The 14,274-nt window shown below is 37.3% G+C and overlaps 1 protein-coding gene across 5 annotated transcripts in view; it reads left to right on the top strand.

The window, feature by feature from the left end:
• Positions 1-12,313, top strand: part of MXI1 (MAX interactor 1, dimerization protein) — a 75,720-nt gene extending 63,407 nt beyond the window's left edge. For 4 of the 5 annotated variants that reach the window (XM_037728236.1, XM_037728238.1, XM_017499692.2 and 1 more), the window contains exons 4-6: positions 4,015-4,129; positions 4,762-4,933; positions 9,781-10,903. In XM_037728236.1, coding sequence (XP_037584164.1) covers positions 4,015-4,129; positions 4,762-4,933; positions 9,781-9,944 — 451 coding nt within the window. In that variant the 3' untranslated portion in view covers positions 9,945-10,903. Of the gene's footprint in view, positions 1-4,014; positions 4,130-4,761; positions 4,934-9,780 lie in introns of all 5 variants that reach the window. The other variant, XM_017499690.2, reaches the window with a different exon arrangement.
• The last annotated feature ends 1,961 nt before the right edge of the window (positions 12,314-14,274 follow it).

Raw genomic sequence — 14,274 nt, 5'->3', positions numbered from 1 at the left:
AAAAAAAAAAAAAAAAAACTCTTTGCCTCTTCTGCTCTCTTTGAGGAATGAGTCCTTATTCTCTATGTCAACTCTTCTATCCCTTGGAGACTTGAAAATCATCATCGTATGATACTTGGAATTTTTTTCCTTAGTGCTTCTTAGCTACTGCTGAGATTACAGGCGAGTGCCACCATGCCCAGCTAATTTTTGTATTTTTAGGAGAGACAGAGTTTCAGCATATGGCCAGGCTGCTCTCGAACTCCTGATCTCTGAAGATCCACCCACCTTGGCCTCCCAAAGTGTTGGGATTATAGGTGTGAGCCACTGCGCCCAGCCTGTGAATAAGGATCTTCATATCAAACCAAGCCTTTTCTTCTATTGCTTGTCCTCTTTCCTTCCCCCAAAGTCTTACAGCACCCATGAGTTGGCATCCTCATACAGGAGGCTCTTGAGCTACCAATCACATGAGAATGAAGGCAAGAAAAGAAAGGACCAGATGGCATCAAAAGATATGCCTTTCTAGGTCACTGGTGGTTAAGCTTGCAGTCTGGTTACCAACAGGGAGACTAAGGGGGAAAGGGTGGAGAGCAGCACCATTGCAAGGGGAGAATAATTTTGCTATACAATTCCTGTTCCCAGAATTTGCGGGAGAGAAAAAAACTTCCACGTTGAGGAGAATGGATTTTCTGATTTAACTCTTTCCACTTTACAATTACAAGGCATCTGTTGCTCTTGGAAGAGTATGTTCACCTAAGTGGCATCTAAGCACCTGTGGTTAAATGTGTGCATTATTTGGATGGGACTCTCCCTCTTGGTCAGCTGCTGTTCTTCAACTGCCATTAACCATTTGTTATTTTACTCTCCAAATGCCTGTTTCATTTAAATAAAACACTTAAGGAAATGACATTTATCTTCCAGAAGTACACCTGTCTCCACAAGAGCAGAGGAAATAATTCACTGCTCATCCTTCATATTAACATCAATTATGGAGGACTATATTTACAAAATATGAAGAATGACATCACTGGCCGTTGTGAGATATCTCAGGGTATATTTTCTTGGTGTAAGTTGTGTTTCAGAGCAGATGAATAATTATTTGACTGAAGAAATGTTCAGTAGTGGCTAAATAAAAAATATCTTTTAGGGCATTCTGCCTTCCCTGTTAATTTAGGCATTTTTCAAACCTTGGTCTGGGAATGCCCTGATTTGTTACTGTTATGCAAATCCTCAGACAGCTGAAACTAGCTGATTATTTCCTTATGGAATTCCAGTTCAGGTGTGCTCCCTTGAAGGAGAGAAAATAAGGCATTTTAAATTTTACATTTAAACTTGGTCCCAATCTCTACATTTAGGTCCTTTAAAAATTACCTAGAAAATCCTCGCTTTTTCATAGACAAATTCAATATTCTTCAAGTCCAAAGTCAAATTTCAACCTCTTTTACAAGTCTACCTCCTCCAATTACAGTCTGTCCATTTATTCAGATCCTGTTGTCCTTGATATCTGTATCACTCATTCAGTATGGACCAAATGAGACAAAACAGTATATTTCTTTCTGTAGTCTAAACTCTTAAAGTTAACATTTCTTTTTTACTTTTCCTTCTCAAGCATCTGGAAAAGTGCTGAGTACGTAAAAGTCATGTAATAAATACATGGAATGATTAAAGAGAGAAAAAGATATTTTAATATGTTATTTTCATTCTAGGTTTTAGCAAGTATCACAAAACAAAAAATAGACCCACCTTTCTTTTCCTTGATGTGAAACTTTACGGAATCATTTTGAAGTTCCTTTTTTTTTTTTCCCTGAGGCAGTGTTTCACTCTGTGGGCCAGGTAGAATGCAGTGGCACCGTCTCAGCTCACTGCAACCTCTGCCTCCTGGGTTCAAGCGATTGTCGTGCCTCGGCCTCCCGAGTAGCTGGGATTACAGGCATGCTCCACCATGCCCAGCTAATTTTTATATTTTTAGTAGAGGTGGGGTTTTGCTGTGTTGGCCAGGCTGGTCTCGAACTCTTGGCCTCAAACAATCCGCTCACCTTGGTCTATCAAAATGCTGGGATTACAAGCATGAGCCACCTGTCCAGCCCATTTTGAAGTTTCTTAAAGACTAAAAAATAAAAGGTAATTCTTATATATACTGAAGTTTTGGAGTTAAGTAATTTGAAAAAAATAGATAAGGTATTTTTGCAGTAAGGTGCTTGTTAACTTTATTAGTTGCTTTGTTGACTTTTTTAGAAGACTGAATTTAAAGCTGGAATGTCTAATTATTAGTGTAACCTCCAGTCTTTTTTCCATGCTTCAGTCAGATCATATGAGTACTGTTATCATATGCCATAATGATCTTCATGAAGAGTTTAAAGACACTTTTTACTCTGGTGTTTTGTTGTTGCTGTTTGCTTTTTTTGGTCTGCTGCACAAGAGCACTGTGATCACTTGAGAATCATCACCTAAGAAATTTTTCAGTTAAAAATGAACATTTTGCTAAAGGCTCAGTGTATTTGGGTAGGATAGTAGGGGAGGAAAGTGACTTTGAAGTTGTAAAATATCATTAAGGAGAATCCATAGATATACTTTTAATTGAGGGATTCCTTTATCCACATTAGTTATGTCAGGTTTCAGCCTGGACCCAATTACTAGACTTGAGGTATTGAACTCAATAAAGAAATTTGGAATGGAAATACTGTCAGACCTTTAGCTATAGTTGGGTTAGTAGGTGCTGAAAGAATCTTAACAATTCATCAGCCAAACCTCTGACTTCACTACCCTTAATCATCCTTTCTTGTCATGACATAATTGGCTGCTTATTGCCTTCTCCTACCCTCTTTCAAATTCCTAGCCTTTGAGCATTTCACTTGACATTATTTCTTGTCTTTTAAGACAGAGAAAGTGCATAGTTTGGTGTGAATTAGCAAAACCATTTTGGTCCTCTTTCAGAAGAAAATGGAGGGTGTGTATTTTGTGCTTGATGCAGTTAAGACAGTTACTAAAAGTTCAGTTATAGGTCTTTAAGGAGTTAAGGGTAAACTGTGAACATATTTGTGGATTTTCTATTCAGATATGCTGTTAACTGCTGAATTATTCCTTGTGAAAGATGTGTAGTAGTATTGTTTTAGGATGAAGTTAAATACTCAGAACTCTCTTGTCACTATGATCATAGTTCTTTTAGGGCACAGGAAAGGTAAATCCAGGAGGTTGAGGAGAAATTTCCTTCAACTTTCCCATGGGAAGGGTAGATTAGAGAATGCAGTGACTTTCAGTAAAGAATTTTTGTCATCTGTTGTCCTTGTGGATTGGAGGCAGGTAGAGAGAGAGGAAAAGAGAGAAATAAAAATTAAGCTAATAAGCTAGTACAGTTAAGAAGCAGGGGATTATTTTATGGGTTATTTCTGTGGCTAGAATTGACTCTAGGGCATATATTTTGTCTAACCCTACCGTAGCTGGCCACAACAGAATTTTGCTGTTTCTGTTGTATTGAAGTATAAGAAATCACCATTTTTATAAGTGAAAAATGGTTGAATATCAGAAATTTCATATGGTTCAACCTAATATACAACAACATGTAAGAGAGGTAGGTTGTGTATATGTGTGTTGTGTGTGCAAGCAAGTAAAAGGTAGGAGGGAAGAAATATAAACTTAGGAGCATTTTATACTCCCTTGAGGTACCACAGCTGAAAACCCCTCCTCTTGCCTATGGTTTTAGTTATTCAAGATTAAAAAAAATTGTCCTGGTATGTTTTCACCCTTCCATATTAATATAGTTGAGACAGTTTATGGGGTGAGTTAAAAAATAAACCATCTTGACAGATTACCATTGAGGATAATAATCTAAAGTGACTGTTGTCTACAGAGTACAACAGAAATAGCAGAGACTGAAATGCAGTCACCCCCTACACTTGCAGATTCTTCGAAAGTGGAGAATTAGGGGTGTAACATCCACCCTATAGGCTGAATAAATGCAAATTATTTATCTGAAAATAGGTTTTATGATATTTCTAGTGGAATATCCAGACTGTGTTGACTTTTTGTCTTTCTTAGACGAGCTCATCTGCGCCTTTGTTTAGAACGCTTAAAAGTTCTGATTCCACTAGGACCAGACTGCACAAGGCACACAACACTTGGTTTGCTCAACAAAGCCAAAGCACACATCAAGGTGAGAATTTTTACTTTCAGATTTGCATAATTCACTCAGTTCTGGTTTAATTATTGGCAGTGAATCCTATTCATATACATCAGCTAGTTCACCGTGCCCTCCTTAATAAATGACCTCAAGAGAAATCTTTCTAAAAACTTATCAGCTAATCTGATGGGAGCAACATAACCTGATTAAACTAAACTGTTTTGACAGCGTAGCCATTGGAAGAGCTGGGAACGCCAGGAAAATAACAATTACCTTCTTCATACTCAGAAGGCAGACAGTTGTGCCCTCTGGTGGAGATGACTTCATTTGGCTGTGTCCTTCAGTATTTTTCCATCAAATACCACACAGGAAGTTTCTCCATGGAGATTAGTTTACAGGCTTTTAGAAGTCCATCTTGTTCAAGTAACATAGCATGCATTACATACACAGAAAAGGAAAAGACAGAACTATTTTTTATTTTTAAAAATATGTATTTATATACATTCACATTTTGGAGGCTTTAAACAATGTGTATATTTTTACACACACAGACACACACACACACAGTTTGTGTATATTCATTCATGTTTTCTCTGCCAAAGAAGGAATAGGTTTTATTTGTTCGTACTGGACTATACACAAATGTAAATATCATTTCATTTCAGAAACTTGAAGAAGCTGAAAGGAAGAGCCAGCACCAGCTCGAGAACTTGGAACGAGAACAGAGGTTTTTAAAGCGGCGACTGGAACAGCTGCAGGGTCCTCAGGAGATGGAACGAATACGAATGGACAGCATTGGATCAACTATTTCTTCAGATCGTTCTGATTCAGAGCGAGGTAGGCAGCTTGCCTCTTCTATAATGAAATACTAAATATCTCTGTATCTGGAGATATAATGAAATACTAAATATCTCTGTAGGTGGTATGTTGGGAGGCACTGTATACAACTTTCCTTTTAGCCAACTGTAATATTCTAGGTCTTATGCAATCGTAATATTGTCTAGCAGTGCCAGTGTTGACTATAAAACTGTTTTCTTGAATACATATAAATATATATATATATGAACATATATATATATATATATGATGCAGTTAAGACAGTTACTAAAAGTTCAATTACAGGTTTTTAAGGAGTAGGGGTAAACTGTGAACATATTTGTGGATTTTCTATTCAGATACACTGTTAATTGCTGAATTATTCCTTGTGAAAGATGTGTAGTAGTATTGTTTTAAGATTATGATCATAGTTCAGGGCACAGGGAAGGTAAATCCATGAGGTTGAGGATAAATTTCCCTCAAAAATATATATATTTTTTAACTTTCTATTTTGAGATAATTTCGGACTTATAGAAAATTTTGTTTCCTATAGAAAATTGTAGAGTTCTCATGTAACTCTTCACCCAGGTTCTCCTAACATTAACATCTTATCGCAATACAGTTATTGAAACCAGCAAATTAACATTGATAGAGTACTATTAAGTAGTCTACAGATTCTATTCAAATTTTACCAGTTTCCCCACCAACATACTTTGTCTGGTCCAGGATCCTATGCAGGATCCCACATTGCATTAGGTAGTTCCTTGGTCTTTCTTTCCTGACAATAACACTTTTGAAAAATATTGGCCAATTGTGTTATACAGTGTCCCTCAATTTGGGTTTGTCTGATGTTTTCAAATGATTAGATTGAATGTATACATTTGGGCAAGGAATGTCACAGAAATGATGTTGTGCCCTTCTCAATCCATTTTGTCAGGAAGATACATGATGTCAATCTTTTAATTACTGGTGAAGTGAATTTTTATATGTAGAGTTTAAAAAACACCACATCCTATATTTCTCTTTCCATCTATCCTAAAATATTTGTCTCTGACAGAATTAAAGAACAGAAGTCAACCAAAAAATAAAGGTTTGAATTTTACTGATCTGTTCTTCTAAAGCTTCCACATCAGGCTTCATATCACATTAAAAGAACCCAGAGGTGAATACTGGTGATTTGAAGCCTTACATTTGGGGAAAAGAGCTCATGAGCTTTTCAGGATTCTAAAATATGAGACAAGTGACAGGGGGTTTTTTGTTTGTTTTTAGGACTCTGATTTTGTTTGTTGTTTTTGACTTTAAATGGAAATTTTCAAACATACCTAAAGGTAGAATAGAATAATGAACTCCTGTATACCTACCATCCAGTTTGAACAGCTGTCAACATTCTGTCATTCATGTTTCATCTGTTCTTCACTACCCTCACCCTCAGTATTTTTTCTGGAATGCTTTAAATCAAATCCCAGATAACATCATTTTGCCCCTAAATACTTTAGTATGTATCTCGAATAAATAGGATTTTTAAAATATAATACTATTATAATACCAAACAAAATTAATAAAATCAGATAATCTTATTTAATATCATCTAATATCCAGTTTGTGATCAATTTTCTCCACTTGTCTCAAAAATGGCATTTTACCATTGGTATGTTTAAGTCAGGATCCAAAGGCCACATTCCATTTGTTTGATGTGCCTTTTAAGATATTAATCTATAATAATTTTTCCTGTTCCACACCATTTTGGTAGAAACAAAAAAACTGGTTTCTACATAACATCTCAAAAAGACTTCTTTGGCAGAGAAAACATGAATGAGTATATAGGTATAGATCTCCGTGTATATATATATATATATATATAAACATACCAAAATACATATTTTTTTAAATATCAAGAGACTGAGTCATTTTTCTTATAGAATTTCCCACATTCTAGATTTGGCTGGTTGAATCCTCATGGTGTCATTTAACAGGTTATATCCCTTGTATTTACTGTAAACTGGTTGGTAAATGCAGAATACTTCATAGGCGGTGCTTTGTACTTCGTGTTGCATCAATATTGTGTCTAGTTGTTGTCCCACTTTTAATAATAGATCAATAAGTAGATTCAGGTAAGGTCATTATAATACATTTATATATCAGCCTTTAACTTAATAATTGTTTTAGAAATTATTGCCCATAATTCATTGGGTGTTATACAATAATGATATTCCAATTGTGTCATTCCTCTTGTATTTATTAACTGTTTTTCTATGAACATTTCCTCATCAACTTTTTGGTTATTCTGAAATAAAGTTCATACAGGGAAGGAGGGATAAATGCTTGGTCTTGTTTTTTGCTTTATCAGTTTCCTCAACAGAATTGGTACCATATCAACTTCCAGAAGTAACAAGTTTTGGTTTTACTGTTTTTTTGATTATATCATGAACTCATGTTTTGCTGTACTGAATGTGTTCCGATCTATTACAGTCATTCTTTTAAATTTTTGAATGCTCAAACTGTCCCAGATTTGGTGAGTTAGAAGCCTTTCAAATAGGTTTTTGATCCTTTTTAACACAATCCTAGGAGTTTTGTTTTTTTGTTTTGTTATTTTTCTATGTAAAAGTTTCTTTTTATGTGGCACTCAGTTTTCAAGAAAAGTATACCAGAGGCAGTAGCAAGAACATGAAAGATATGCTACATTTGAGTGACAGTGAGGTATAGCAGAAATAACCCTGAATTAGGTATAGCAGAAATAACCCAGACCTTGGTACCCACCCCCATTACCTCCAAATTTCAGAGGAGGGTGTATTTTTACCACTGTAGTTCTCATTTTTTTAGTGTTCCCAGTGTACCTTACTTTAGTGGTACCTTACCAAGTACCATCCGTATCTTGAGCCGGTAACCTCCTTTTTATAGTGTTATAGGGGCTTTTAGTTAACATCTCTGGTACACTTAGCTAAAGCAGTTTCTCATTTTACTTTAATTTTTAAAACGTATTTTTAAATTTTTAAAAAATAGAGATGGGCTATTGCCTTGTTGCCCAAGTGATCTCAAACTCCTGGGCTCAAGCAGTACTCCTGCCTCCCAAGGTGCTGGGATTACAGGTGTGAGCCACTGTGCTGGCCATCATTTTTGAGTTCAGCATGTTATTTTGGATAGTGTGCCTTGTTATTATTTTCCAGTTGTAGGTTGGATGAGTGTTCAGTTGTGCTGGGAAACAATGGCTTATGAAGCAATATGGATATAGAGCAAATAGTTACGAATTCATTGATTATTTGGATAGCGGCCTATATTTTAAAAACACGTCTAAAATCTCAAACTTTTGAAGCAACAAGCCCTTTTGAAAAGTATACTCCTGGAAATAGCTTCACCCTGTCTTTTTGGCCTCACAAGAATCCACTTTTTTGAGACAGTCTCGCTCTGTCGCCTAGGCTGGAGTGCAGTGGTGTGATCTTGGCTCATTGCAACCTTTGCCTCCCGGGTTCAAGCAATTCTCCTGCCTCAGCCTCCCAGGTAGTTGGGACTACAGGTGCACATCACCATGCCCAGCTAATTTTTGTATTTTTAGTAGAGATGGGGTTTCACCATATTGGTCAGGCTGATCTTGAACTCCTGATGACCTTGTGATCCTCCACCTTGGCCTCCCAAGGTGCGGGGATCATAGGTGTGAGCCACTGCACCCGGCCAAATCCACTTTGTCAGTGCCAAATGTGAAACATCAGGCTTTGAGTTTGTTTTAAGGTAACTGAAAAATCCTGGGTTTCACTCTAGCTCTGATGGGAGAAAACAACTTTTTAACTCCTTTTTGTTTTTAACGTGTATTGCTTTATGTATATTATTGGTGATTGAATAGTATTTAACAATTAAGGTTTTTTTAATTTTTTAAGAGACAGGGTCTCACTGTCATAGGCTAAAGTACAGTGGTAAGATCTTGGCATGCTGCAGCCTCAACCTCCTGAGCTCAAGATTGATCCTCCCACCTTAGCCTCCTGAGTATCTGGGAATACTGGCTGTATCTAGCTAATTTTTGTGCGTTTTATTTTTTATTTTGTAGAAATGGGGTCTCACTTTGTTACCCAGGCTTGTCTCAAACTCCTGCACTCAAGGGATCCTCCTGCCTTAGCCTCCCAGTGCTGGGATTACAAACGTGAGGCACTGCACCCAGCAAGATTATCTGTTGATAGCTGAGTCAAATATGTATTCGGGTTTTTTTTAAATGTTTGGTTTTTAAGTCTATATACCACCACCAAAATGGATCTCATTATAATCTGGAGACTTTCAAGTCTCAGGCCCTTATTTCAACCTATATTTGATGCAAGAAAATTAAATCTAAGACATATCCCTCAAAATGTGCTTTATAATGACTGGCTTGACTGACTAGTCAAAGATCTTTATGATGAATACTAAAAGTCTGTTGAACTATCTGTAGAATGGTACCACCAAAGGCCAGGATGGGTAAATTTTCTAGTTTGCGTATATTAAGTTTATGCTCCTGCCCATCATTTAAGGCAACCCTGATTAATAAACTGACAATTACTTTGTGGTTTAATGCAAAACAGATGTTCTTAAACCACTTGGGGGTTGGGACCTTTTAATATTAAGCACTAATTCCCAAATATGCCAAGTGCTTTTAGTGGGAGGTCCAGACTTACTGGCGTCAAAGGATTTAGTAAATTTGCTGGCTAAATTAAGACCACCACTGTAACCAGACATTCTCCTTGTCAAAAAATATTCCTGTCTCCATCTTCAGTTCTTTAGTTCTCCAGGGATCACTGATAATAAGCTTGTTGTATAACATTTCTTTTTTACCTCTTTTCCTCATGCCATTAGTTTTCAAAGGTACACTGTATCAATTATTAATGTTTTTTTTTTTTTTCCTTTGGCAGAGGAGATTGAAGTGGATGTTGAAAGCACAGAGTTCTCCCATGGAGAAGTGGACAATATAAGTACCACCAGCATCAGTGACATTGATGACCACAGCAGCCTGCAGAGTATTGGGAGTGACGAGGGTTACTCCAGTGCCAGTGTCAAACTTTCATTCACTTCATAGAACCCAGCATGACATAACAGTGCAGGGCAAAATATTCACTGGGCCAATTCAATACAAACAATCTCTTAAATTGGGTTCATGATGCAGTCTCCTCTTTAAAACAAAACAAAACTAAACTAAACTATACTTGAAAAAAAGGGCCAAAGGACCTGTATTTAAGCAAACACTTAGCAAAAAGTGGGGCAGAGCCTCCCAAGGAGAACAAATATTCAGAATATTCATATTGGAAAATTACAATTTCTAATGGCAGCAGAAAACTTGTGTGAAATTTTTATTTGATTGAGTTGACTGAAAAGAGGACATTGGAGATGCCATCCTCTTTCTCTTTTCTAGTTTGCTCATACTACATTGAGTAGACACACTTAAGGATGGGATTAGGAACCGTTCCTGAGCTTTATGGTCCCAAAAGCAAAATAAAAACTAATTGAATGAAAAGACAAGAAAATCAGGCATTAATCTTGGATAGCTAAAGAGCTATTAAAACAGCCTGGGACAATTATCACAAAGCCTGTGGATGATCAATTATTTTTTTAAAAAAAGCTCATTTCGTGCTCTGCAAAAGGAGAGACTCCCATGAAGCCTTTTGAAAGGGATCATCATGCAGCTCAGCTTTCTGTTGGATTCCATGCTAAGCAAGCTACCCTTATCCTGCATTGTTAGCACTAGAGCACCCGCCAGCTCTCCATCCCGCTGCCCTTAGGCCACATGGGAGCAGTCCATGCATGACAGCCTCTATCATACAAGGCCTATGAGTATGGATTGGGGGGCCAGAAGGAAAAAGCTCCACGTGCCTCTGTGTCTGCGTGGGTCAGAAGAGTTGTGCACGCAGATTAGCAGGCAAAGGTCTGAGCCACAGCATTTTTATTTCAGATTTTGATAACTGTTTATATGTGTTGAAAACCAAAATGACATCTTTTTAAAGCTTATCCATAAAAAAAACATAGATGTCTTTTATAGTGGAAAAATACATGGGGAAAAATCATCTATTTTGATGCAGCATTTGATAATGATAAAACACCTCACAATTCACTCTTTATAGTGCACAAAATGAATGAGGTCTGGGCTAGGTAGAAAAAAGGTCAATGCTGTTTTTGTTTTCTTTTAGAATCATTACCTTTTTACCAGCTTTTAACCATCTGATATCTATAGTAGACACACTATCATAGTTAACATAGTTAAGTTCAGCACTTGTCTCATTTTAATGTAAAGATTTGTTGCTTCCATTTTCCTACAGGCGTGTCTCTCTTCCTCACAGTCCCACTGTGCAGGTGCTATTGTTACTCTTACAAATATTTTCAGTAATGTTATTTTCTTCTAAGTGAAATTTCTAGCCTGCACTTTGATGTCATGTGTTCCCTTTGTCTTTCAAACTCCAAGGTTCCCCTGTGGTCCTCTCCCTTACCCTGGGAAGGCTTCTTGGAGACCTTACCCCTGGCTGTTTGGACTTTGTATACTTTAAATAATTTAACTACCCTTAAAAAAAAAAAAAAAAAAAAAAAAAAACATTAAAAAAAAAAAAAAAAAAAGCTTTATGATTTTCATAACTTATTGCTGATTTTAATGGATTGTTAATTTCGGTCCTGTAGTTTTATTTTATGTTTAGATAGGGCTGGGCAAAGAAAAAGAAAATAAAGACAACCATATTTAGCAGTGCAGTTGAGTTGTGTGTTAATGTTAGACTATCCCTTTGTGAGTGGGACAGCATTCACTGCTTCTATATATAGTGTACCATCTTGGTCATATGTTATGCCTTAGCATATACTTGTTCTTGTGCTCTTTCTGTGCCTCTGGAAGTTCTTCCTTGACTGTGCTGTTTGAGTGGAAGAAATTATTTGAAGTAGTTGTGAGTGAAAAACTGCATGTCTTTAGAAGCCCAGTATGAGAACTTGCTACGTTTCAGGTGCTAAGGACTTAATGAAAAACATGACAAAACAATTCATTTCTGTGGCCCGGACAAATTATTTCTGGTTTCATTTATAATTATTACCGGATGAGATGTGATCTCTGTATTTGCTTACTCTTGACCAAGTGTGAGACAGTTTGAAGACTGTGCTACTATGGAAAGTAAATGAAGCCAGTGACTAAGGTCCTGTTTTGTTATTCTCATGGCCTTCACTTGCATTATTTGGGCCTTCATTCAGATAAACTTGAGGTGCTGCCATTTTGTTGTATATGTACAGGATTATGGGCTGGAAAGCAGTTGTTATAAATCTATAGTGCATATTTTAACTGCCCCCTAAATTACTCCTTCCCTGGGTTTGTCTTCCTTGGGGTGGTGGGGTAGATTGTATGAAGTATTACTTTTTTAAAAGATGATAAATCAACTTTGAAGACATAAAAGTTAATTGGAAATAAAAACTGTGAACGAAGAATACCCGAGTTCTTCTTGTACCATCCTTCTTTATGAAGGCAAAACCATGAATTGGGTGTCCACACCTTAAGAGGTAGCTATCTCTTAAATGTCTATGTTGATACCAAATCAGTATCAATGCCAAATCAAATGGCAGTTTGAATTATAATTGCTATTCTTGTTCTGCAATTTAAACAGGACCCTGTCTGACTGGTAACTCCGTACAACCTAATTGAATGTGGTTTAATGTGCCACGTTATTAATAATCTTAACTGCTTCAGGTAGGACACAAAGCCATTCTCATGATCTGTTCTCTAACTTTTGGGAGCATCCCTTTAGCTACAGTATTATTCAAATTGCAAACAAGTCTGGAAGTTCCCATTTAGTCTTCACTAACCTTATTTGGGGTACCCTATAAAACACTTGAGTGACATTTATATTAAAACGTACAGGTACGCCAGGCGCAGTGGCTCACACCTGTAATCTCATCACTTTGGAAGGCGGAGGTGGGCAGATCACTTGAGGTCAGGAGTTTCAAACCACTGTGGCCAACATGATGAAATTCCTTTATCCACTTAAAAAAATACGAAAAATTAGCCAGGCATGGTGGCATGCGCCTATACATAGAAAAGACCAAATAATCACTAAAGACCATAGTAAGACCAAATAATGACTAAAACTGATACATTAATCTTATAAAGCCTTCATTTAAGAAATTCTATAGGAGACCGGGTGTGGTGGCTCGTGCCTATAATCTCAGCACTTTGGGAGGCCAAGGTCGATCACTTAAGGCCAGCAGTTTGAGACCGGCGTGGCCAACATGGTAAAACCCCCTCTCTACTAAAAAATACAAAAATTAGCTGGGCGTGTTGGCACATGCTGTAGTCCCAGCTACTCAGGAGGTTGAGGCAGGAGAAACACTGGAACCCGGGAGGTGGAGGTTGCAGTGAACCGAGATCCACCCACTGCACTCCAGCCTGGGCCACAGAGTGAGACTCTGTCTCAAAAAGGTACAGTACTGTAATGCATTATGACTAAAGGATTCTGACATCATTGCGACTCAAGTTTCTGGTTAGAATAGGGATGAGAACTCCTAGAGAAATGCCTTTTTAATCTCCAGGACAATGACTGCATGAAAGGATTTTAAAAGGCAGGATTGTTGAGGCAAAGTTCCTGACCAAAATCAGATTCCCAACAGTTAACCCAAAACAGTAAAATGTGGGAAAATCAAGTGTTTTAATTACACTTTAATCTCAGTTCCAACATTTGCTGACTCTGGTTACTTAATTTCTTCATGGAAACTTTTTCCTCCAGAAAAGCTAAGTACTACCTCTATCTTGAAAGATTGTAAGGATTTAAGCTGATACATACAAATTACCACCCCACCTGCCAACTGCCATCTAGGAAGATGGTGCGTGTTTCTCTAGTTTCTCTGATGAATGCAACCTAATGCATCTTTAATCCTGAATGTCAGTTATTTTGACTCTAGATCTTACAGAAAAAGTACTATTTCTAAATATTGGTTCACTCAAACAAAATTCCATGGTAGGTAATACTTTAATAAGAAGTCATTTTTTTATTTCCTATAGAATTTCTGTCACCCAGGCTGTAGTGCAGTGACCTTGGCTCACTGCAACCTCTGTCTCCTGGGTTCAAGGGATTCTCCTGCCTCAGCCTTCTGAGTAGCTGGGATTACCTGCCACCACGCCCAGCTAATTTTTGTATTTTTTAGTAGAGATGGGTTTTCACCATGTTGGTCAGGCTGGTCTCGAACTCCTGACCTCATGTGATCCACCCGCCTCAGCCTCCCAAAGTGCTGAAATGGCAAGCATGAGCCACCGCACCCAGCCTCCTATAGAATTTCTTAAATGAAGACTTTATAAGATTCCTGTAGCATCAGATTTAGTGATTTGGTCTTTCTAAAAAAAAGGACTAACCTCAAGTTGAACATATTATACACTAATAATAATGTGCCCTAGG

Source organism: Cebus imitator, unplaced genomic scaffold (assembly GCF_001604975.1).
Source record: "Cebus imitator isolate Cc_AM_T3 unplaced genomic scaffold, Cebus_imitator-1.0 Scaffold259, whole genome shotgun sequence".
Lineage (NCBI taxonomy): Eukaryota > Metazoa > Chordata > Mammalia > Primates > Cebidae > Cebus > Cebus imitator.
Note: the sequence above shows the minus strand (reverse complement) of the source record. Positions and strands in the feature narration are given on the sequence as shown.